This window comes from Beta vulgaris, chromosome 8 (assembly GCF_026745355.1).
Source record: "Beta vulgaris subsp. vulgaris cultivar EL10 chromosome 8, EL10.2, whole genome shotgun sequence".
Classification (NCBI taxonomy): domain Eukaryota; kingdom Viridiplantae; phylum Streptophyta; class Magnoliopsida; order Caryophyllales; family Amaranthaceae; genus Beta; species Beta vulgaris.
The window spans coordinates 53096444-53120180 of record NC_079209.1 but is presented as its reverse complement, the minus strand read 5'-3'; the positions used below and the strand labels follow the sequence as shown (position 1 = coordinate 53120180).

Genomic DNA, 23737 nt, shown 5'->3' with positions numbered 1-23737 from the left:
CTTGAAGCATCTTCCGAAATGTACTTGGCCTCAAGAGCATCCCAAAGTTCCTTTGCACTCTCCACATTTTGGTAGAGATCAAACAACGGGTCGGTGAGAGAGTTGAGAATATGACCACGACAAATGTAGTCATCATTCTCCCATTGATCCTCTTCCTAGTAGTCTCAAGAGGCTCTTCCTCTCCATCTTCCGGGAGTGGTGGCATAGGAGTTGATAAACATACACCACATTCAAGGCGGTCAACAAGAAGTGCATCTTCTTTTGCCACCTCCGATACCCACCCCCTCAAACTTATCCAACTTTTGGAAGTTCATAGTCATGTCCTTGAGTGATTGAGCCATATCCGAAAAGAAAGAGAAATTAAACTAATAGATTGTTAGGTGTGTGATCAATGAGAGAACCGGATATCCACTCCAAGGCACGGAAACTACGCTTTCCTATTAGTTTAATTTCGCCCCTCTAGGATCACCGGGTTAACACGAAATAACTAATGAGATACAATGGAGAGAAACAATCCACTTAGATGATCTTCTAAGTGAATCAACAAGAACTTGTGTTTTGTGTTTGTGAAGAACACTCAAGAGAAGATTGCAAGTTTTCTCTTAAGCAAGCAAGAAGTTTTGAGAGTATAGAAAATTCTGATTTTCTTCTAACCTCTCACTCATAGGAATCCCAAGGTTTAATAGGAAAAAAAACCTTTCATTGACTAGAGTAGTTAAACCCATAACCCCATTTTAATCACCCATCAAAGGCCTTTAATCTACTGATTTAAGGACCGTAAAGGTCATTAAAATGAGACCATAACATCACAACGGACATAAAACCGTCAAGGCATCTTTTCGCATTCCAAGGCAGAAGACACGTCGCGACTCACGAGTCGCGAGGCGCTGGTCGCGACCCGGGACGCCTGTCGCGACTCGCGACGAGCCACTGGTCGCGACTCGCGACGGTTGTCGCGACTCGCGGCCAGTCTTCTGTCTCCCTTGGTTTATCAATGCGTTTTGCCACTTGATGCACTCTAGCCTTTTGCCTACTAGACCTCCTCCTCTTCTAGTACATACCCATATGAGTTTCAAACCCATTACCCTATAAATGTTCCAACATAATTGGCCTGAAGACTAACCCCTGCTAGGCCTGAAGACTAACCCCTGCTAGGCTACTATTAGGATACACTAATTTCAAGGCTTAACAGTCCAAAAAACAATAGGCTTGAAGACCTATTGCCACTACAAGAGGACATATTGTTGAGATGAGGATTTCAAGTATGGGCAATACACTGAAATTCGGGGTATTACTCTACTAAGCCACCACGTCTCTCTCCCAACCAATTTTTTTTTGGCTTAGAGTCCATGTTCGTGAAGACGTTATCAACAAAACTTTTTTCTTTTTGTTTTTGGGATGGGGTCATGGGGCTACATGTTTTATAAGTGTTTCTGCTTGCCTTCTTATGTTGAGAATATTTTTTTTTTCAAGGGATTCTGTTAATTAAGAATATCTGTCCTAACTCTTTTTTGTGCTTGATTTTAATGGATCTTTGTAGCAAGATTCTCCTTAGTCTCAAAAAAGAAATAGGAAAAAACAAGCGTGTCCTTAAAAGTTGGTTCTGTAATGACAATGAAGTGTTGGATATTTAGCCTGTATCATAATTGTCAGGTGTATGTCCTCGGCGATCGTCGGCATGAATCTGAGGAGTGTGACACATTAGATTTGTGCATTTGGCACTTAGTTGATGGCACCAGGTAAAGTGGTTTCAGGGGTGGTGGAGAATATGCAGGGAAGATATAATATAAGAACAAGTATTACATGAAGTTTGGTGTATTGGTCTACTATGGACAACGTTATTATAATTTGTATTCATGTAAGAAAAAAACAGATGACTAGATATCTGAAATGGTTGTGGACTTGTGGCTACTGGCTAAACATTATGGTATGAACTTTTTAGTGGATTTACACTGTACAACTTTTGTCTCTTTTCGAAGGATAGGGACATGACAAAGTTACATAGCCCACATTTTTACCTATTAATTCCGTTTCAAATTAATTTACACACTTTACTTTGAAGGAGAATCAAGTAGAAAGTGTAAAAGTATGAGAGATAAATTAGAAAGGTTGAGATAGAAACCGAAAAGTGGAAGAGAAAAGCGAAAAAGTGGGTTGAAGTATTAATGTGGATGACATTGGTGGAAATAGATGAGAAAGTAGATACAACATGTTAGCAAAAATAGAAAAAACAACAGTGTGTAGATTAAAAAGAATACTAATAAGAAAAAGTGTGTAGATTAGTTTGAAACCGAGGTAATACTTGACAAGGGTACATAGCACTAAAAAGTAATTCGATAAAGATATTTATGGATAGACGAATACTTCAATGTATTTGCAGAATTTATATGAAAATAAAATAAGGTTTATTTCCATGCAAATATTCAATGCATATGTTTATATCTACTAAAACACAAAGTTTTAAAAAAGACGGTCTCACGTTAGTCTTAACGTGAGACATGACCAACCAAAGTGATATATACTGGACCGCGTCTCATAATTCTCACGATAATATTTTAGCGTATTAGTTAATATTTTTGGCGAATTAGTTAAGTATTTTAGCACAATAGAGAGCTGGTAATCTTTATGTAGACTCCTATTGTTTTTAGTTAACATATTCAATACATTAGTTAGTGTTGTTCTATAATTAGTTAAGATTAATTGGTCAATATTTTGATTTCTAATATAAACGAAGAAATAACTTTTTACAAATCTAAAATGTCAAATACAAAAGACAACCTGGAAAAATAACTTAAAACAACCTAGCATTTTGAGTAATTATTGTACCAATTTCAGTTTGGTTCTTGGAATTTATTTTTTTAGTCTTCTCAAAATGACTTTTCTTTCTTGCAATTCCTCTCTTTGTTTTTGAACCATACGGGTATAAAATAACCAATGTAATTGTACTTGATGAGCATCATTCTTCTACGATTGGTTTTGTAGTTAAGACTTTGTTTATAATTGCTATAGTATTTTTGTAGACTTCTTGAAGTGCCTTTCTTGCATCTTCATTATCTTGACTTTTGAGAATGAGATTATAGAACTAAATTTCTCACGATTTTATATCGCCATGGGGTTACATTGGTTTATCTATTCATTTCTCTTTTCCGCACTTTCCTCTTTACATATCTAATCCACCTTTTGCACATATACTTATTATGTAGTATTTTTGTGATTGAACGCATGTGCATGATTCTCAAGGCATGAAAATACAACAATCCCAGCAGCATAACTATTACTTCATATTATTTAACTATTACGAATAAATTAATAACTAATAACATTTAGATATTAGTTATGTTTTTCAAATAAAAAGTTAAATTTTCAAATACAAAAGTTAAGTTTTCGGCACCAAAAGTGATCTGATTTGTTTCTTCAAAGTTTTTGCAAGTGCAAGTTATCATCTAATAATGGGCAGTATATATTACCTTTTGTGATGAATATGTATCAAACTCTTCTTTTACTTCAAACATGATAAACATCTTATCATGTGAAAAACAAAGTAAGTGTATGTGGACATTATCATTGCAAACTCGTGCTCAAATATATTACTTACTTCCAAATTAAACATCCAATGTGTGTTAGTAGGTTAGTTGTATGCAGAGAAAACAATACAGGTCTTAGGGCGTCTCGATGGATTAGAGAAGAAAGAGAGAATGTTTATGTGTGATACTGAATAGGTTAATAAATGCATTATAATCTGGAATATATGATATAACTAAATACTTCAGCATTTAACTAATATACTCCAACGCTTAACAAAAATACTTCACCGCTTAACTAATTCATCTAGAAGCAATTTAAGACTAGACTAACTAATAGGTGCAAGCACTTAACTAATTCTACTGCTGGTATGATGCACACGCGTGATGTTAGTATGACATCAGCGGTCTCATGTTAACACTAACATGAGACCGTCTCTCCAAAACGGACTCAAATTCTAAACTAAAGCATCAGACCCCTTCATTTCCTTCTTTCCTTTCGTCTTTTTCGCTGCATCATGATTCATGACCACTCAAAACTAACGCCATCATCATCATCATCATCATCGTCCATCATCGACACCATCATCATCATCATCATCGTCCATCATCGATGCCATCATCATCATCATCATCGTCCATCTTCGATGGAAATCACTCTTCACCAATGATATTTCTTTTCCAGTCCAATTTCTTTTGTAATTCAAGTTTGGCCATTGATTTTGCTTTAGTAAATCACACCCTCGATCTATTTAATAAGAGTTTTAGCAGGTTTTTTTTCTTTGAATGTCCGCTCCTAGGTTGCTCATACATACTGCCTAACATTCTGTTTTTGTTGAGTTCAAACGGAGAGACCGTTCCGTTGTACAGAGGAGTGCCCGCTTCGTTCATGGCTGGGACAAAATTGACACTGGTGTTGTAGTGGAGGTGGCATAGGATGACGTTGCTAGAGTGGAGGTGGTGTTTGGTGTGGTAAAGGAATATGATGGTGTTGACAGTTGAGGGTGGTGGTGATGTAGTGTGGTGTAGGTTAAGGAATGATGTGGTGTAGGTTAGGGTGAACAAGGGAGTTGGAGTGAGTGTAGGAAAGGTGGGGTGTGGTGTAGGATAGGCAAAGGCGCGGTGAATGATAAACTGCCACTAATTTTAACTTGAAGCTTGTACACCAAAACGCCCACTTACAAGCAAAAATCAAAATACAATGGGGGAAACAACATACAAAAAATAAAAATAAATAGCTAAAAGGAAATAAAAATATAAAACTAAACACCAATCCAAGTTACTCTATCTATAAAAATACGAAAATAAAGAAAATAAATAAATTATGAAACTAAGAGCTAAAAACTATCAAAAACCACTAAATAAATAAATTAAGCTACAAAATGTAAAAAGAAAGAAATAAAGATTAAAATAGATGAAATAAATGATAATAAATTACAAATATAATCTAAAATCTACCCCTAAAAGTGACATTAATGTCATTTATTATTCTAAGTATGTTTAGATAGGGCCTTTCAAAAACAAAGTATATTTAAAAAGGGATTTTCTTATATTATGTGTTGCTGGAAATTTAAAAATGATGTTGATGATAAGTTTTTATGATTTAAATATGAGTTTTTAAGGATTTACTAGTGTAATAGTACTATAGTAGGAGGTTTTAATAATTAATTTTAATGATGGAAAAGGTTTTTAAACACTTTTAACAAGGGTTTAAAATATTTTTATATTGCTGGAAATTTATAAAGTATTGATTTGTGGTTACGTTGGTTATTTGAGGCGTAGGATTCTCTACAGGCGACTTTTAAGGTTGTGAAAGTGGCCTCTCGATTTGTCTACACAAGGTACGTACATACCTATATGTTGATTGGATTAGTATCATGTCCTAAGGATGAGAATCACATGGTATCATGTATAGAGAACTATTTTTTAGTTCGTATGTGATTTCTATTAAATCGGATTTGCATGTTTTATGCCGTTGTGTGAAGCATGTTGGTTGTGATATTGATATTATGTTTGTATAGAAGATTGATGCTTGTGGAGTTTAATTCACCAAATGTAGCTTGCGATGTTATTATATTGTTATTTATCACTGCTTAACATATGTATGGGGGCTGACTAAGTTCCATACCAGTCCTAAGGGACCACTAAAGACCGTCATGGTCAATACATTTGCAATCGGGCCGTTGAATATGTCATACCGATTTTATCATGTCACCTTGATGGTACTCCTAACCTAGGCCATTATCATATGGGCCTAGGTCTGGTCCAATGATTATCTGAAGATAAGTATTCAGAAGAGGATATAATTATATCGAACCAATAGGAGCAGAGTCCTATCTTAGCAAGGATACTGCCAGCTCCTATAAATACCCCCCTGATCTGAGTCATTAGGTACGTTCACATATATTATTATACTCTACTTGAGATATACCGGCTATTACCCTTTACTGACTTAGGCATCGGAGGGGCGTTTTTCGGATCAACCCCCGAGGTTAGTTTACGTGTTCTGTCTTGCAGGACATCAAACCAGCTTATACATCCGAAGGATACCAGTTCACGCTAACACATTATTTATTCCATACAAGAACAATATATATTATGTATCATCTTAGGTTATTTATTTATTTATTATGTGGTTTCCAACTTTGCTGATTATGTGCTTTGTGTGTATGTGTTGATCATAGTTATGCCTTATTGATCCTGTGATGACCCATTTGGTGAGTAGTCTCTAGAGATCAATAATGCATCGTCCATTACAGGTTCGAAGATGATGCATCATGAGTACGAGATATGAGAGCTGTGTTAACTTTGCATTTTATTTGACTTTACATTTTTTCATAATTGACTTTGAATATTTTTGTTGACTTTGACTTTGGAGGTTGACTTTTGACTTTTGTTGGTTTGTCTTTTAGAGTTGACTTTTTGGTTGACTAAGTTTTATTTCTAATGTTTATTTATTATGTTTTCCGCTGCAAAATTCTGAATAAATCGATACGTTATCACACAGACGATAATACTTTAATAATTCTCTAAGTTTTAGATTATAAAGATATTTTGGAAAGTAGAGATCACAAGTTTGCAAGGCCCATGACCTTGCCACTTATCTTCGAGCACGTCAACTTCCCTCCTTTAGTTGCTGGGTCTAGTTTGTCTCTTTTATTTGTTGTTTCCTCCTTACTTTTATGTCCGTTTTCTAGATGTCAAAAAAAAAGCTATAAGCGACATGTACAACTTGGTAATTTGGGTGAATGGTTGTGTTCATGTCTAGTCTTTTGTTGACTTCAGGCTCTCACAATCTTTTAAAAACTTCATCAAATTTAGGATAGATGTATATATAGTATGATTCATTGATCAATTTAGGTTTGGTTGAAGCCATGAAGTCGAATTTCGTGTTTGTGTAGTGTCAGTTTTATGTTTTTGTGTTCTTAACGTAGTAGTTTTTTTTTTTTTTTTTTGAAAGAGAAATTTCATTATTGAAGGTCGAACGTCATATACAATTGGTATTAAAGAGAAATAAAATAGAATCAAACAAGTTTAAATTAAACTCATCTTGGGTAAACTACAATAAACAGATCGACCAAAGTAGCGCAAGCCCCTTATATTGCTTAGGTTGCCGCTATTAACTGAAGTACTGAACCGTCTACCACTGTGACATAGTTTGGAGAAACCATTCTTATCATATCAGTGTCGTTCGTATATATACCAGTTCGTACTGTACAATTGTCTAATTGTACAGTATTATGTTTCAGATGGACCCTTCGTAAATTTGGTCGAGTTTGACACTCAAACATGTTCTACACTAGATACTACTAACAGAGCGGGAGTGAAATAGCTGATATACTTATATAATTGACATCGGGATGAGCAATGAAGTGAAAATATTACAATGGAAACTGGTTTCTGGTAAATTCTCCTACGTAGGATCTGTGACAATTATACAAAAGCATAATATATAGACTAGAGCACATAAAAAAAAAAAGATTGGAACAATATATAAAATTTCTTAAAATTTGCAGAACTGAAGTTCATATTTTGTAAGTGCAGGAGGCAACATCAACATTTTTTTGATGGTTGTTGCCCACATTGTGTAACGCTGGTAATCGTCGGCCATGTCGATTTTTATCGGTCCCCTAGTCGTCGTTAATAGGATACGATAACATGTATCAAATTCCTCTCCTGCTGCATCCTTATATAGTTCAGCATGCAGATCCAGAACTAGACCTGAAAAAATTAGTCAGTTTGTTACTTTAGCTGTTGTTTGTATTGATAAGCAAATTTCTTAATGCAGTCCAGATCAAAAAATTTGACTTACAATCCTTCTTGTTTGTGATGACATTCAACAAATTGCGTTTCATAATCTTCAGAATCACCTTTGCCTCATTGTTTAAATGTAGAGAGACAATCCTCACCATGCATTTTCCTGTTCATTCCATGTAAAAGAAGATTAGAGAACTCATGAATAGATGCTAATTAATATTTTTTGCAATAACATACATACTAGGAGTGTAGCACTCCACAGAAAAAAAATGTCACCGTGATATGCACTCAGTGATAGTTTAGTAGTTTTTCCTGCCGGTTCCAATGGCAATACTAAGCTTAAATAATAATCGAACACTCGTGTGTTAATTTAACTTGCTATTTTTAAGTAGTGAATTTCTACATTTTTTGGATGACATTGATTTTTCTTGACCAACTAATTCAATGAGAAATATTTGTGAAAGCCAGATATTCATACCATTAGCAGTCTCTATAGTGAGCTCAGCGCCCTTAGCCAAAATAGCTCTGCCTTTCTCAAAATCAAGATCATCATCAAGCTTACAATTATCCACATCAATTGGCAGAATTGGTGCACCATTAAGCATATTCTTGCATCCTGCCCTTGCTTTCAGTGTGGCTGCTCCTCTTAACGCTATTATCCAACAAGCATACATTTCAATATTTAGATTTCGCTCCTGTTGTTCACTGCCAAACCGTATATAACCACTCCATCCAGATTTTGTTGTCATATTACGAAGTTTGTTTACACTTTATATTAACTTGACAATTAATTACAGATAGATAGAAGGAACTTTAGGGTCCGTTCGTTATCATTTTTTTTCGGTTTTTTTGAAAACTAAAAACAAAAAACAGAAATCAGAAAAGGTGGTTTTCACTTTTAGTTGTCAGTTTTCAAAATCATCATGTTTCCAATAAATTTGACTAATGTTACTAGTAATCCGAGCATGATGTGTTTTATGTCAATATTTCACATTTTTTTAGTATTTCGGAATTATCAATCTCTAGATAGAGTCATTGCATACTATAAAATTTAATCATAATTGAACATATATGCAACATTTAGCTTTATATTATGATCAAGATCACTCAAATAAATAGAACTACACTTTAGAAAAATGTGTATATGATGAACTTACATGTAGTAGCGGCAGCAGTAAGAGTAAGGATATCACTTGTGCCAGTTCCACTCATGGCTGAGCCGATGATAGAGCTAAGCTGATCCCTCTTAGCTCCCATTGATTCAGCTACTTGGGCACATTGAGAAGCCACCACAGCTGCGGCTGAAGCCAGAGCAGCTTTCCTTGCTGGGCTCGACTCGTATTCGAGTTGTCCTTTAGAGGTCTCTTCGGCTATAGCCGCGAGCGCAGTCGCAAGCCCAGCTATGGATAAGGCTGCATGTACTTCGGCCTTTTGGAGTCTTTTATCCTCTTTTCTTTTTTCTTTTACTTCTTTTAGCCATTTCTTTATTGATACATTCCCAAAGGGCATCTTCCAGTTGAACTGCCAATTTATTAGAAGAAAAATTTGAGCAAAATAATGTGATGAAGATTGAAGGTCATTACAACTTGTATACAAGCATACATGCACACACATTCTTGTCATGGTTTTTGTCAAATGATCAACTCAACCAAAAGCTTAAGTTGATGATTGGAGTCCCAAGAGTAGTTTAATACTCTATCACGCCTCCTTATGCGAGAGCCAGCTTGTGACCTTCATGTTACGCTAGCTCCGATACCATGTCAAAGGACCAACTCAACCAAAAAGTTTAAGCTGATGATTGGGGTTCCAAGAATAGTTTAATATTCTATCAATTTTACAACAAAAAACAGACATTTAGTAATAACGGTTTTCTTTTCACATCATCTAATCTACCTAGTGTGGTAGGAAATACAATCAAACTCCGTTACTAACTTATAAAGGAAAGATGACAATTCTTTTTAGACGAAGTACTCCCTCCCTTTTGGAAAGTTCTTCCTACTTTAAATAAGAAAAATAAAAGAAACTGGAGGGAGTAATTTTCAACATCAAGCTTATCATCTTAAAATTCATACAAATATGTTATAAGGCAATCATAATATATATTCTGCTGGGTTCTATTGTAATGCAATGATAGTGGCGTAGAACATACGAAATTATGTTGGTCATGTTCTTATGTATGAAGCAAGAAGTTTCCCCACAAAAAAAGGTATGAAGCAAAAAGTAAGAATTCCTATTAAAAAGAAAATTAAGGAAGAAAGAAAGTAATACCCATTTCTTTTTAAAGCAGCTATTGTAGTTTAATTCCGGGTGCATTGCTTGTTGCATCCATATCCAAGACTGAAAGGTTAGAAATATATCAAATTGTGAGAAATAATTAATTAACAACTAAGTTTAACAATTAATTATCTAAAAGAAGTATAATTAACTTCATTACATGTACTATGATACAGCAAAGACTAGTCTTTTTATGCAACTTTTTGAAGCTAAAGCACAAACATAAATCAACAAATATGGTGGTAGTTAGGCTTAACTTTTCAATATTTGATAGTATCCGAATCAAGTACAAGAAGGATCTTTTCCCATAGAGCTAGAAATTCGTTTTATTTTTCCCATTCTCAAATATGAACCTTAATTTGAGGACCGAAAGAGTAGAAAGCGTTTTTCTGTTTTTTTTGTTTCATCCACCCAAGAAAAAATAAAAGGTTTTCTCAACTTTGGGTGTGTTCGGCAACAATAGCTGTGGTGATAGCTTTTAGCTGTGAGAGTAGCTGTTAGCTGTGCTGGTAGCTATTAGTGGTTGGTGTGTAGCTGTTAGCTGTCCAGGTAGCGATGTAAAATATTGATGTTCGGTAAAAGAAGCTGTGAAAGTAGCTGTTTAAGAATAACTAGTTAAAAATTCAAATAAAACTTTAACATATAATTTATACACCACTAAAAGCTACCCAAAAGCTACAAATTGTAGCTTTTGACAAACACTACTAAAACACTATTTGTACCACGAAAAACTACTTACAACACTACCTTGCCAAACACTCTTATTTTTTCTAATTAGTGTTTTGACATAGTAAAGACCCTAAAAGCTACTTAAAAAGCTTGTGCCGAACAATGTGAAACATAACAGTCAAGAAATTTGGGATGGTAAATGGTATTGGTATTATTAAATGTACAGACTAGGAACTTGATAAGTGCTTCAGTACTATATATGGTACGATTGTACTTTATGTACTCGTTAATGACTTAATTATCAGGCATCACCAGATCACCTACCTTGCATGAATACGGAGACGAGAACGGGCACCAAAAAAAGAGTTGGATATGTGTATTTCATTTTACTACGAGATTCCAAAAAGGGGTGAACAAAAATTGTCAATTTTGTATTAGCACGAATACTACACTACGTAGGCGTACAAGACTATATTTGTTATTACACCCCTTCAAAATTTTTTTTTGTTTTTTATTACAAATGAATACAAATAATAATCAAAGCCGGATATAAAGTGTGGAGACTAATACAGATAGAAGGTATAATATATTGAAGATAGTTCATCTTAAATATATACACTTTAAATTGAATATAAGAACTTTATGAAATTTTAACTAGAATACGGCTGATTTTATTATGATAATCAAGAAATTAAAGATTAATGAAACATATAGACTTAGAGAAATGATAATAATATAGAAATAAAATAAATAGTGCAAAGGTATCAAGTATCATAATACAACCTATATGACTAGTTGTATGATGTGGTCAAAATGAAGTACGCATGCATTAAAATGTAATTTTTCACCTTATATGGGCATTATTTTTGTAATCATTGAAGGTACTCACTACTCAGAGTGTCATTATATACTGACAACTACTATTACCTTAACATCATTTGATTTCCAAGGAGGTATTGACTTCATATAATCTGAATTATCATCCATCTTAGGACTATTCCTTTCCATCTTCTGCAATACGAAAATAAAACATCACATCTTAAACATTACATTTCACATAAGCAATATTGGTTCGACATGGTTAAACCACTAAACACTGGCTCAAAAGCTATTTCCAAACACGCCCATATATAACGACTTAGAAAATAATAATGCAATCATTGAAGACGTGACTTACCATATCAAGTGTACTCTTCATGGTGTTATCTCGGACAAGGATGGACGATCCATTAGCATCGTGAAACTCGGGCTGTAAAGCTTGGACTGCAAAGTTGCACCAAGCACTAGAAAGGAAGTCCATAGTCTCAGGATGAGCCTCAGAAAGTGTTGAAACCGCCTTCAGATTATTAGAATGGTGATCAGTAGGATCCATAGTTATTGGTAAATGAAAAGAAGCTCAAAACTAATTAATATGGAACGAAGTTGTTTATGGTAGGGAGGAAGAGTTGCAGTAGTGCTCTACAAGACTATATAGCAGTGATATAAATAAGCCACTATATAATAGTAATACTCTAACCGTATAAAATTAAACCTTAGAATATGGGATGCTTAGTTGATGTAATACATTATGTCGTTACCTTAGTTGTTATTATATGCTTAGATTAGCTAACAATATGGTCCATATCTTTGATATAGATATCTAGAAAGTAGCTCAATAGGTGCTTTATTTGCTTGGAAAGTTGGCGCATAGGGGAACAGGGCATTGTTTTCAATATCATTAGAATCACTTGGACCACCACCCTATTTCATGTTTTCCCTTTCATCTTTCTTTAATTAAAGGAAGGGAGTATGATATGGATGATAGACATATATTTATGCATCTAAAAACTGATATATATGAATGATAATGTGGATACTTAATAATTTTAAAGGCTTTTAGGAAACACGGTGCAATAATAAATTAGAAGCGTCTTTGGAATATTTTGGAAATGATACGCTTTTATCTGGGTTTTTTTAATATACACCATTCAAACTCTTGATGATGACGCACACAACAAATTAGCTTCACAAGCAGTGTCAACCTACTTCACTCATACGATATGAATGGATCTGGCTTTTACTCATTGGCCACGATATCTTGTTGTTGCCTCCAACCCCGGTGGGAATTTGGGCTATATCTCACAAGTCCTAGTGGCTAACCATCTAGAAAACCAATTAACAAAGCATTCTAAAGAAGAATGATGTACACAATACTCAGGGGCGGAGCCAGCAGGGGGGACAGGTGTCCCCCCGGCCACATTAGGAAAAATAATTCACAGACTTTTATTTTTTTTAAATAAAAAAGCAGGCAGGAAGAATGGTGAAGAGAGAGAAAACAAAAGAAAGGACCCCAAAACAAAGAGTGAAAACCCTCACACTCTCTCTCCTCCGCAGACTCACACCATTAACAACCACCTCGTAAACAATTTTTTTCATGTTGCAATTGCATTCAACTCATCTTCTTCTTCATCTTCATCTTCCTCACTTCACTCGTTTTCTACTTTCCAGGATTTTCTCTCTCATCTCCTTCATCAATGGCTGACGCAGCCGCTGCAACCACCACCACAACCGGCACCTCCGCCTCCGTCTCCGTCGACGACGCCATACTCCGAGCAAGTCCAGTCGCGTCGCCCAAGTGAGTTGTTCTAAAGTCTAAACCCTAAGTTTTAATTTCATTTTTTCAGGCAATATTTAATTTCACATTCACCTAATTCAAAAAAGTCCAAGGCTAAGGAAAAACAACCCGAAGGATGCATTTGTAATTTTCATTTATACTTTATGTATTTTTTTTTCTTTTTCTTTTGGATGGTAATACTAAGCATTTTGGAATTTCGGATGTAAAATATTAAGTATTAAACAATATGAGTTGTAGTGTTTTTTCCCAAAAAATTTCTTCCAAATACTCGACGTCCGTATTTTGTCCCCCAACTTTGAGAATCCTGGCTCCGCCACTGACAATACTCAAGGTGCATCCCAACTTATTGGAATTACACCAGAATCAATATGAGATCATGTGTAATGACATATCATTATTCCAGCTGTAATTAGTGTTTTGTCAGCTAGTGTATATATGTATGTGTTGATGTATAACTCTAGGACTTTTACTTATTTAGACAATAATATATATATATATATATGTGTGTGTGTGTGTGTGTGTGTGTGTGTGTGTGTGTGTGTGTGTGTGTGCGCGCGTGCGTGCGTGCGTGCGTGCGTGCGTGCGTGTGTCTGTAGACAGCCGCCTTATGTGAGACGTGTGCGTGTATAGACAGTCGCCTTATGTGAGACATAAGTCACACAAAAGAAAGAATAAGCCTTTAAGAGGCATATATAATACAATGGAAAATTTGTGCTGGAAACTCACCAAACACGCACTGGTGTTCTTATTTAATTTTCATAGTCTGAAAGTACAAAAAAGTCTTTATGGTATCAGAGCAGCAAGGTTGATAAAGATATTGTAAGATGACAGCTGGGAAAGAAGCAGCCAAAGAAGAAGAAAAGGAGAAGGAGGCAATTGTATATCATGACCCTTATTATTTATCTCCATCAAATAATCACACAATGCAAGTTGGAGATGTGATCTTCAATGGAGGTAATTATCTGAAACTGGAATAGGGGTGCAAAAATAGGGTTAACTTCTTAAAAAAAATTGGCTGCATAATCGAAAGATACCTATGCCTAAAGTACCTTATGTGGAATACTTTAAATGGAATAGGAATGATAACATAGAGAGGTGTTGGATTTTTAAATCTTTAAAAGAAAATATAGCTGGAAGTTTGATTCATGTGAAGTCTGCTAAGAGTCTATGGGATGATAGCAGAGAGGTATACATAAATCAATGCACCATAAATCTATTTGATTAAGAAGGAGTTAAGTAGTCTTGAATAGAATGAGATTAGTGTTTGTGATTACTATTGTAAGCTGAGAACATTTTGAGATCAACTGAATGACCTAGAAGGAATTCCTGAGTGTAGTTGTGGTGCAATGTTAAAGTGTAGTTGTAACATTGAAAAGAAACTTCTTGAAATGCAAGAGAGAAATAGGTTGATTGATTTTCTTATGGGGATTAGTGGAATGTATGAGAACATGAGAGGAAATATCCTAATAGGGATGGATCCACTTTCTAGTGTGAACAAGGCTTATTATCTTGTCTAGCGAATTGAGACACGGAAACAAATGATAGAAGGTTATTTGTGTAACAGTGAGATGAGTGCCTTGAACGTAAACATGCAAGTGAAAAGACTAGGACCTCTACAGAATTTTAACAAGAAAGAGTACAAAAAAATAGGATGGAAAAGATGGCTAAAAAGTGTGACTATTGCAAGATGAGCAGAAATTTGCAAGAGGAATGTTACAAGCTTATTGGTTATCTTGAAATTAAGACAAGGAACAAAGAGGGAGGAAGATATGCTAGTAATGCTGGGAAGCATGATGTTGAAGGGTACATGGAGACTCCCCTTGATGATGCAGTGGAAGAAGGGTCAGGGAGACAAGACCCAAACTTGATTTCCAGCATTATGCAACAAGTTGTGAAGGCTATGACAAAGAAGCAACATGGAAGCAGTAGTCAAGCGAGCAACTTTACATGTATACTTTCTTTCTCAAATGTTGCATTTAACAATAATGAAATATTCAACTCAGAATCATGGATAATAGACTATGGAGCTTCTGATCACATGTCAGGGAATTCCAAGCTATTTAATGAAATAAGAACGTTGAAAAACTTTACAAAAGTTGGGCTTCCATATGGAAGCAATAGGGTGGTCTGGAAAATAGGAGTTGTGGATATCTCTCCAAGAATAAGACTTGTAAATATCTTGTTCATACCTATAATTGAAAATAATCTTTTATCAATAAGCAAACTTATTGAGTTTAGCAGAATAAAAGTGATGTTTGACAAAAATGGATGTTTCTTACATGACCTTACTAATAGGAAGGATATAGCATATGGAAGGAGACTCAATGGTCTGTATAAACTAAACTTGGAGGTTAAGAAGAAACAGGAAGAAAGAAATAAAGTTCAAACAAGTGTTTCAAATGTAGTTAAGAAGACTCAATGTTAATTCAATGAGTTTGAATAGCAAAATTAGCTTAAATATTATTCATGCCATATTGGGACATGGATCTCTATCAAAATTGAAACGTTAAAATTTTTGTAATTACAAATTAAACGTGTTAAAAAGTTTGATTATGGTACATCTTGTTAGGGTTGAGCAAAAATCCTGGGTACTCGGACCCAGACCTGGTCTGGACCCCCCAGGTTTGGACCCAATTCAATTGGCCTGGGTCTGGGTCCAAAAAAGGAGACCCTATTGCATACGGTTCACAGTTTGGGTAGTATTCTTTCGGACTCGGTACGTGATGGGTACCTTATATAACCAGTTATGGATCTGGGTACCCGATTGAACCGCTTTTAGGACCCGGTACCGGTAAATGGAATTGGTTTTTAATATATGCGAGATGGTCAGATAGCCCAAATATAATTAAGTAAAAAGATGATAAGTAAAAAGTTAGTAGGCCTTTAGGCCCATTTAATTCTTTTTTTGAATTGTATAGCTCAATCGGCCCATTTTGTATGATGTTAAACTGACAACCGGGTACCCAGTTCCGGACTCGGTACCCATCGGTTCCAAGTGTCGGTCCAAAATTTTAGAACCAGGTTGGACCAGATCAAATTCTAGTATTTTGAAACCCGTCGGTTTCGGATCCGAGTTTACGAAATTCCACCAGTTACCCGGTTGTGCTCACCACTACATGTTGTATAGCTAAGCATCATAGATTTCCCCTACATGTTAGTAGTAGTATGGCTAGTAAAATATTGGATTTAATTCATATTGATCTTTGGGGACCTTATAAGATCCCAAATATATCAGGCGTAAATACTTCTTGACTATTGTTGATGATCACAATAGAGGCACTTGGACTCACCTATTGAACAAGAAGGATGAAGTGGAATATATGATTGCCAAGTTCCTAAATCATATTGAAAATAAGTTTGATTGCAAAGTGAAGCTAGTGGGGAGTGATAATGGAACTGAGATATTTAGAGAGGAGTGTGATGCATTGTTTACTGAGGGAGGCATTGTGCACCAAAGTAAGTAGCTGGGGTGCCGCACCAAAATGGAAGAGTAGATAGAAAGCATAGGTTTCTTCTAAAAACTGCTAGGGCTCTTAGAATTCATGCTGGATTGCCCAAATTCCTTTGGGGAGAGTATATATTAGCAACCACACACTCATTTTATTAACCTCTTACCAAGTGTTGTAATTAAATGGAAGACTCTATTTGAGAGATTAATGAGGAGGACAACAAACTATGGTCATTTAAGAATCATAGAATGTTTGTGTTATGGAAGAAGTAGTGAAAAGAAACATGACAAGTTTGAAGGAAGAGGAATGTCAGAAGTATGCTAGTTGGTTATCTCTTTGCATAAAAGGGATATAAGCTTTATGATCTTGAAAAAGGCAGAATATACATCAGCAGAGATGTAGTGTTCAAGGAAAATATATTTCCTTTTCTTTTGAAGGGAGGAAAAGAGAATAACATGAAGCTTCAAATGAATGAAGTGTATATAGTTCAAGAGTAAGCATTAGAAGAAGAGACTGAGGAAATAGCACATGATGTTGTGATTCCAACATAATCAGATTATAAGAAGGATAATGAAAGTGGGGATGAAGTACTACGTAGGGAAAGATCTGCTTGTGCAGAACATGTAGAAACTGGAAAAAAGCAAGTTGATAATCAAGTCGACCTTAGAAGATCAGCTAGAGATAAACAAATTTCATCTACACTGCAAGGTTTTGAATCTCAACTGCCTGACAACACAAGAAAGGAAGGAAATGTAGTAATGAGTGGACATGATTTGTCCAACATGAGGTATTATTCTCCTGAATACATATGCTCTCTTAATAATGTTATGAGAGTATTTGAACCATCTAGCTATAAGCAATGTAAGAAGAGCTCATGGGAGTATGCAGCCTCGCCTGAGTATAAAAAGGCCATTGATAGTAAGTAGGTTTATGAAGTGAAGCATAACATAGATGGTGGTATATAAAGACTGAAAGCAAGACTTGTTGTTCGAGGAGACAAGTAGCAGAAAGGGAAATATTATAGCACACCTTCTCCAATGGCTAAATTTGGCCACTGTGAGAATGTCGGTGGCTTTGGCAACCATGAAATAGTGGAAGCTTCACCAGCTTGATATCAATAATGCTTTTTATATGGGTATCTTGAAGAAGTTTACATGAAGGTACCTTAAAGGAGTGAAGGAGTTGCACCTGGGAAGGTTTGTAAGCTCAAGAAGAGTCTTTATGGCTTAAAACAAGCATCAAGATAATGAAATCTTGAACTGACTAAAGTCCTTAAAGAAAACAGCTTCACTCAGTCTAAAAGGGATTAGGTTTTGTAAGCAAGAATCTAGGAAGACGTGTGCTATTTTGGTTTATGTTGATGACTTGCTTATCACATGTGATTATATGTAATGTATTGAATACTTAAAGGTGAATTTGGATAAGAGGTTCACCACTAAACACCTGGGAGATGTGAGATTCTTCTTGGGGCTTGAAGTATCTAAAACTGCACTAGGTACGTACAATGTTGACTCAAAGAAAATGTATTTAGGATATTGTTAGAGATGCCGTCTTAAAAGATTGCAAACCTTGCAAATCTCCTTTCTCACAGCATGTGAAGATGTTTACTGAAGATGGGGCATTGCTAGAGTGTCCTGAGGCTTATAGAAGTCTAATTAGGAGATTACTATATCTTAACCTAAGTATGTAGGCCAGACATCTCATATTCAGTTCAACAGTTAAGTCAATTCATGGGAAGTCCAAGACAACCACACTAGGATGGAGCCATTCATGTAATGAAATATCTCAAGGGAAGTATGGATTTGGGGCTCTTCTACCCTTGTGATGGACAACTTCATATCACATCCTTCTGTGATGCAGAAAATTGGGTGCATGTTCCTTTAGTGCTAGATCAATCACAGGCTGGTGTATTTTCTTAGGAGATTGTTTAGCCTCGTGGAAAACCAAGAAACAGAAGACGGTATCAAAGTCTTCCACTGAATTAGAATATGGGTGTATGTCTTAAACTACATCTAAATCGGTATTGATGGATGGAGTCCTAAATGATGTTGTTTTCCATATCCCTAAACTAATCCCTCCGTATTGTGATAACAAGGCAGCTCATTACCTTGCGCACGATCCTGCTTCCCTTGAAGGGAAAAAAACACTTGAAAGTGAATTGTCATGATGTAAGAGATGACTTGGAGGAAGGTTTTCATTTATACTGCTTTAATTAGCTCGGCTTTTCAGCTAGTAGATGTTATGACCAAATCACTCTCAACAAGGCAACATTAGTACCTATGTGCCAAGTTGGGACTTGTTGACCACACCAAGTCCAACTTGAAGGGAGAGTAAAGAACAATGATCTAAGGTGCATCCTACCTTATTGGAATTTCACCAAAATCGATATGGGATCATGTGTAATGACAGATCATTACTCCAACCGTAATTAGTGTATTGTCAGCTAGTGTATATATGTATGTGCTGATGTATAGCTGTAGGGTTTTTACTTCTTTCAATAACAATATATATATATATATATATATATATATATATATATATATATATATATATATATATATATATATATATATGTATAAACAGCCGTCTTAATTATGTGAAACATAAGACACACACAAAAGAAAGAACAACCCTTTGAGAGGCAGATATAATACAATAGAAAATCTCGGCTAGAAAACCCACCAAACACTGGTGTTTTTATTTAATTTTCATATACATCTAAAAGTATAAAACTTTCTTTACATTCACTACACGTGTTCATCAAATAGCCAATTTTATTATTTTGCTTTTTTCATGATACAAAAAACTGGGCCATTCGATTGATTGTGACACGCGTGACTCACCTCTTTATCTGTAACTAAGTAAATTGGATGAGATAATTGTATTTTTTAAAAGATTAAATGGATAGTTATAAATAAGTTAAATAATAGTAGCAAATTAATAATATAGAATTATTATTCATCTAGTTCGATGTACAATAACAAACATTCTAGATAATGAATATGTATATTTATAAATGATAAAGAATATATGTAAAATACTTTCCAACTAATACATCTTAAAAATCAATATAGAGAAAATTTCCCACATGTTCTATATACATAACCAAACTTGCTTGATGGAGGTGGTGGGGGAACTCACCTTGTGATTTGGAGGTCACAAATTCGAACCTCACTACCTACTTATGCTTGGGAGCAGGAATTCCCTTATATCCCTTACTCTCAAGCGTTGACCCGTATATTTCAAATGTCAAATATGAGTCATGTAGTCAAATGCGAATAGTAAGCAAAATCCATAAGGATATCCTGGTATCTAGCATCACAATAATAGGCATATACTTCCACAAGAGTAGTACTAGAATCGATAAATTCTAAGGATAAATGAAGTCATACATACATTCATACTCTATGAAATTCATTGGTTTATTGAGAAGATACATTACAGTTCTCAATTATATGGGTGACCACTAATGGGGGCAGGTGGGAATTGTAATTGAATGGGAGAGATCTGCGAGAGAGGCTAAACCAATAGTTCGCGCATAATGTTGTTTATTGCATAAAAACACTTAAACAGTAATATAAAAACCCAAGAATTCCCTCAAAAGGAAAGAAAATAATATGGGGATCAGATATTGCATAGTTGGAAAGTGTGATGAGGACTGAGGAGGGGTCTATTTGGATTTTGTTATGGTTTTATTGGTTGGCTAAAAGGACCCACTTGTCATGTTCACCCCCCTTCCTCAGCTCGCCTGTCAACTGCCAGGTGGGAGTTTGTTGCTCATCAACACTTTGCCTTCTTCTTGCATATGCTGAGTATTTTTTCTCGAGTCCCACATAATTGGCTCACTTTCCTGCAAACTCGAGGTCAATTGATTATAGAATTATACACTCATAAGTCAAAAAATTATACGCTTTAATTTGGCATCGATGTTTCTTCTAATTAGTATATACTTTCTATGTTTAGAATTTGTTGCATCGTTTGCATAATATTTACTATTCACATGGTACATTTTGATTATCTTTGGTGATTTATATTATAGAAAAAATATGGTCATGTGAAATCTTGTTAGATGCATCTCAACATATATTTTTTTTAATATCAACTTTTTATAACTTTTACTTATTGGTAATCAAAGATATTAATGGTTGAAAACATACATTAGCAAGCGTGAAAATATGGTATGGTGCAACTATTTCTAAATGGAAGAAGTAAAAAATACGATATGATAAAATGGTATCATTTGTTAATTAATATATACTTGTATTAGTCATTAATTTCAAAAAAAATATTATTTTAATTAGATTTGAATCAAACCATATCATATCAGATGAGATTAGATTAGTTTCGAACTACTTTTGTTGTAAGTTAAGGCCAATATCATGGTAGACAATGAGAGGCTTGAAGCTGCGGATTTTGCAGGTAAGGAGCTCCGACTAAAATTGCCCATCAGAGTAAGGTGCTCGGGCAGGCAGGTTAGTTGCCAGCTTCTGAGGCAAGTGGCTTGGTGAAAACAAGTTTGAGAGCTTTCTTTTTGTGGATTGGATTCTGTTATGATGGAATCAATCGACAAGCAAAGAAGAACGAGAATAATCAACACACATGTAGGGGAGAACAACATAAATCTTGTGATAGAATCAATCAACAATACAAGAAGGTTGAAAGAGTTCTTTCACCAATAATATATATCTTTGTGTTTTATTATTGTTACATATTATATGATGTCATTATTTCATTTAGTCACGTATTATAAAAAAGTGAGATGTTAATATTTCGAATATATACACGGTAATGAATCTAATAAGATTCGGCTGTAAAAACAGTTTTTGCTTCATATTATAGTAAGAATACAATCATAAAGTAATTAGGATAGGAGAATTTGACCACGCCATGTTAAAAGATTTTGACCAGACGAGCCTAATCAATATCATGTAAAAAAAACTAATTTGCGGATATATTATGTAAAAAATTATCTTTTGTAGTAATTATTAACTATTAGATTTGATATTCGTTATTCTATCAGTTGTAAGAGGATAGTGGTCAAAGTTGTTAATTTTTAAAAGTGTTTCCTAACAAGATTTCAAAAGTAAAAACCAAAAAATTAACATCTTTAAAGACACATAACAATGTCTTTTTAATTTAGCACTTAATGATTGTAACATACTGACATTATAACCCAAAAACCCTTTTTCAAAATTCAAGATAGGAATTGGATGTGAAAAGTGAGAAAATTAAACATGGGAAGAAAGACAAGCGAAAGGAAAAAGATCATGTTATTCAATGAAAGCGAGAAGGGTAGATATTCATAATAATCATAACTTCTCCAATTCATTTCATGAAAGAGAAATTAAAACTAAAATTGATAGGAAATCATAGGAGAGAATGTCATGTGTCCATGGGGTAGTTGTTTTTAAATAGTAGATACAGATGAGATGCAAGATACGATAATCTCATGATTGTGTAATGCAATCTTCTTTATTCTCCACTCATCCACTGCAAAAGAGAACTTGAAGGATTTTGTAAAAAAAATTAGGTCAATCTGATGATGCTCAACTCCACTAGGTTCAAGATGAAACTAGCTCACTTTGACATGGAATTAACCGATTAATGAATGAATAATGTCTTGATTGTGCCATAGCGTACTTGTGGATGTACGTTTTGTGTATTCAAGAAACCGTGTAAGATGAAATAAAATATCGGAAGTGCAAATTTTTTAATGGAGATGAATTAATTTTATAGCATTCTAAGTACTCAACAATGGCAAACTTTAGGAACAACTTCTTTATGGACAGGATTTCCTAGCTATTCCTTTGTCGTAGGAAACTAAGATCCTAATATTGCCAACTTAGCACTACTAAATACCACCCTAGCACAACTATAAACGAAATGACAAGGATAATTGGTCTGGATAAAAATAAACTAAGGTTTAAACAAAAAATATAACCCGAACAAACTGAAGAACTGATCACCATAACCAAAGATGCCTTTCGACAACTCTTCTTCGCCAAACAAACATAGAGTGTTCGAAGAGCCTTCCAAAAAGGCACCCACTAGTCGACGACGAGATCTCGAACTACCCCGGCCCTTGCTACTAGCTTGATGGTGGGACGGTAGGCTCACTGCCCCTGTTTCCCACGCAAACGTAACCTAAGGCACGAAAATAGAATTGAACAAACAAAGGCAAATGAGCAGATGCGAATAGGGGAACGAGGAAGGGGAAACAACTGAACCTTTGGGACGTTCACTCAAATTAATCCTACCTTTTAATTATTTTTAATAATCCAACCATTTCGGACAATTCGCTCATGTTGAATCGTAAAGCCCTAAGGTAAAATTAATTTTCATTTTCTTTTTTCTTTTTTTTCATTTTCCTTTTTGTCTTTTGTGATATCTCTCTCCCTTTGTTGACTTCCTTCTTGTCTCACCAAGAATCTCCACCCCCTGCGACCACTGCCTCCTCCACCACTTCCCCTACAAACAACCCCCACCCTCCTAGAAATGGTGTCGGTCCACTAGTACCTTGCTTATATATCCTCTCATTCTCTCTCCCCTGTGAGCACCACTTTCAGCCACCATGACAACGACCTTCCCTCAAATTATTTTATTCTTCCATATAATGACTCTTAGTCAATGATAATTGATTTACGACAAATATTATCTTTTAGTTTTCAACTCAAATTCACCCTTGAAAAATATGTCACGATCTTCATGGAAGCTATCTTCACTTCATATGATTATAAGGCTTAGGAAAAACATCTATGAGCATATATGCATCAATCATAAACCGCAAACATCAACTTTCCATTGCAAGAATTATCCAATTCATTCAAAATTGCTTCGAAAACGTCCAAATAGCTATGAAACCTGAAACATTAATAAAACCACAAACAAAGCTTAATAAAACACAAAATAGATAATTAATGCTAATGACACCTATAATACAACTATATGGACTA

General features: G+C 35.0%; 2 protein-coding genes across 2 annotated transcripts; one reads left to right on the top strand and one right to left on the bottom strand.

Annotated features, from left to right (window-relative positions):
• Positions 1-7341: 7341 nt before the first annotated feature.
• On the bottom strand, positions 7342-12275 carry LOC104901784 (hypothetical protein). The gene is made up of 7 exons (XM_010689397.4): positions 11899-12275; positions 11649-11732; positions 10047-10115; positions 8936-9299; positions 8257-8430; positions 7834-7941; positions 7342-7742 (listed from the first exon to the last, which is right to left on the bottom strand). Exons 1-7 carry the CDS (start codon positions 12091-12093, stop codon positions 7525-7527), a joined length of 1212 nt encoding a protein of 403 aa, XP_010687699.2. The 5' UTR covers positions 12094-12275; the 3' UTR covers positions 7342-7524.
• A 2720-nt stretch (positions 12276-14995) lies between these two features.
• Positions 14996-17710, top strand: LOC130589942 (uncharacterized). The gene is made up of 3 exons (XM_057391596.1): positions 14996-15662; positions 16555-16791; positions 17340-17710. Exons 1-3 carry the CDS (start codon positions 14996-14998, stop codon positions 17708-17710), a joined length of 1275 nt encoding a protein of 424 aa, XP_057247579.1.
• Positions 17711-23737: the final 6027 nt, after the last annotated feature.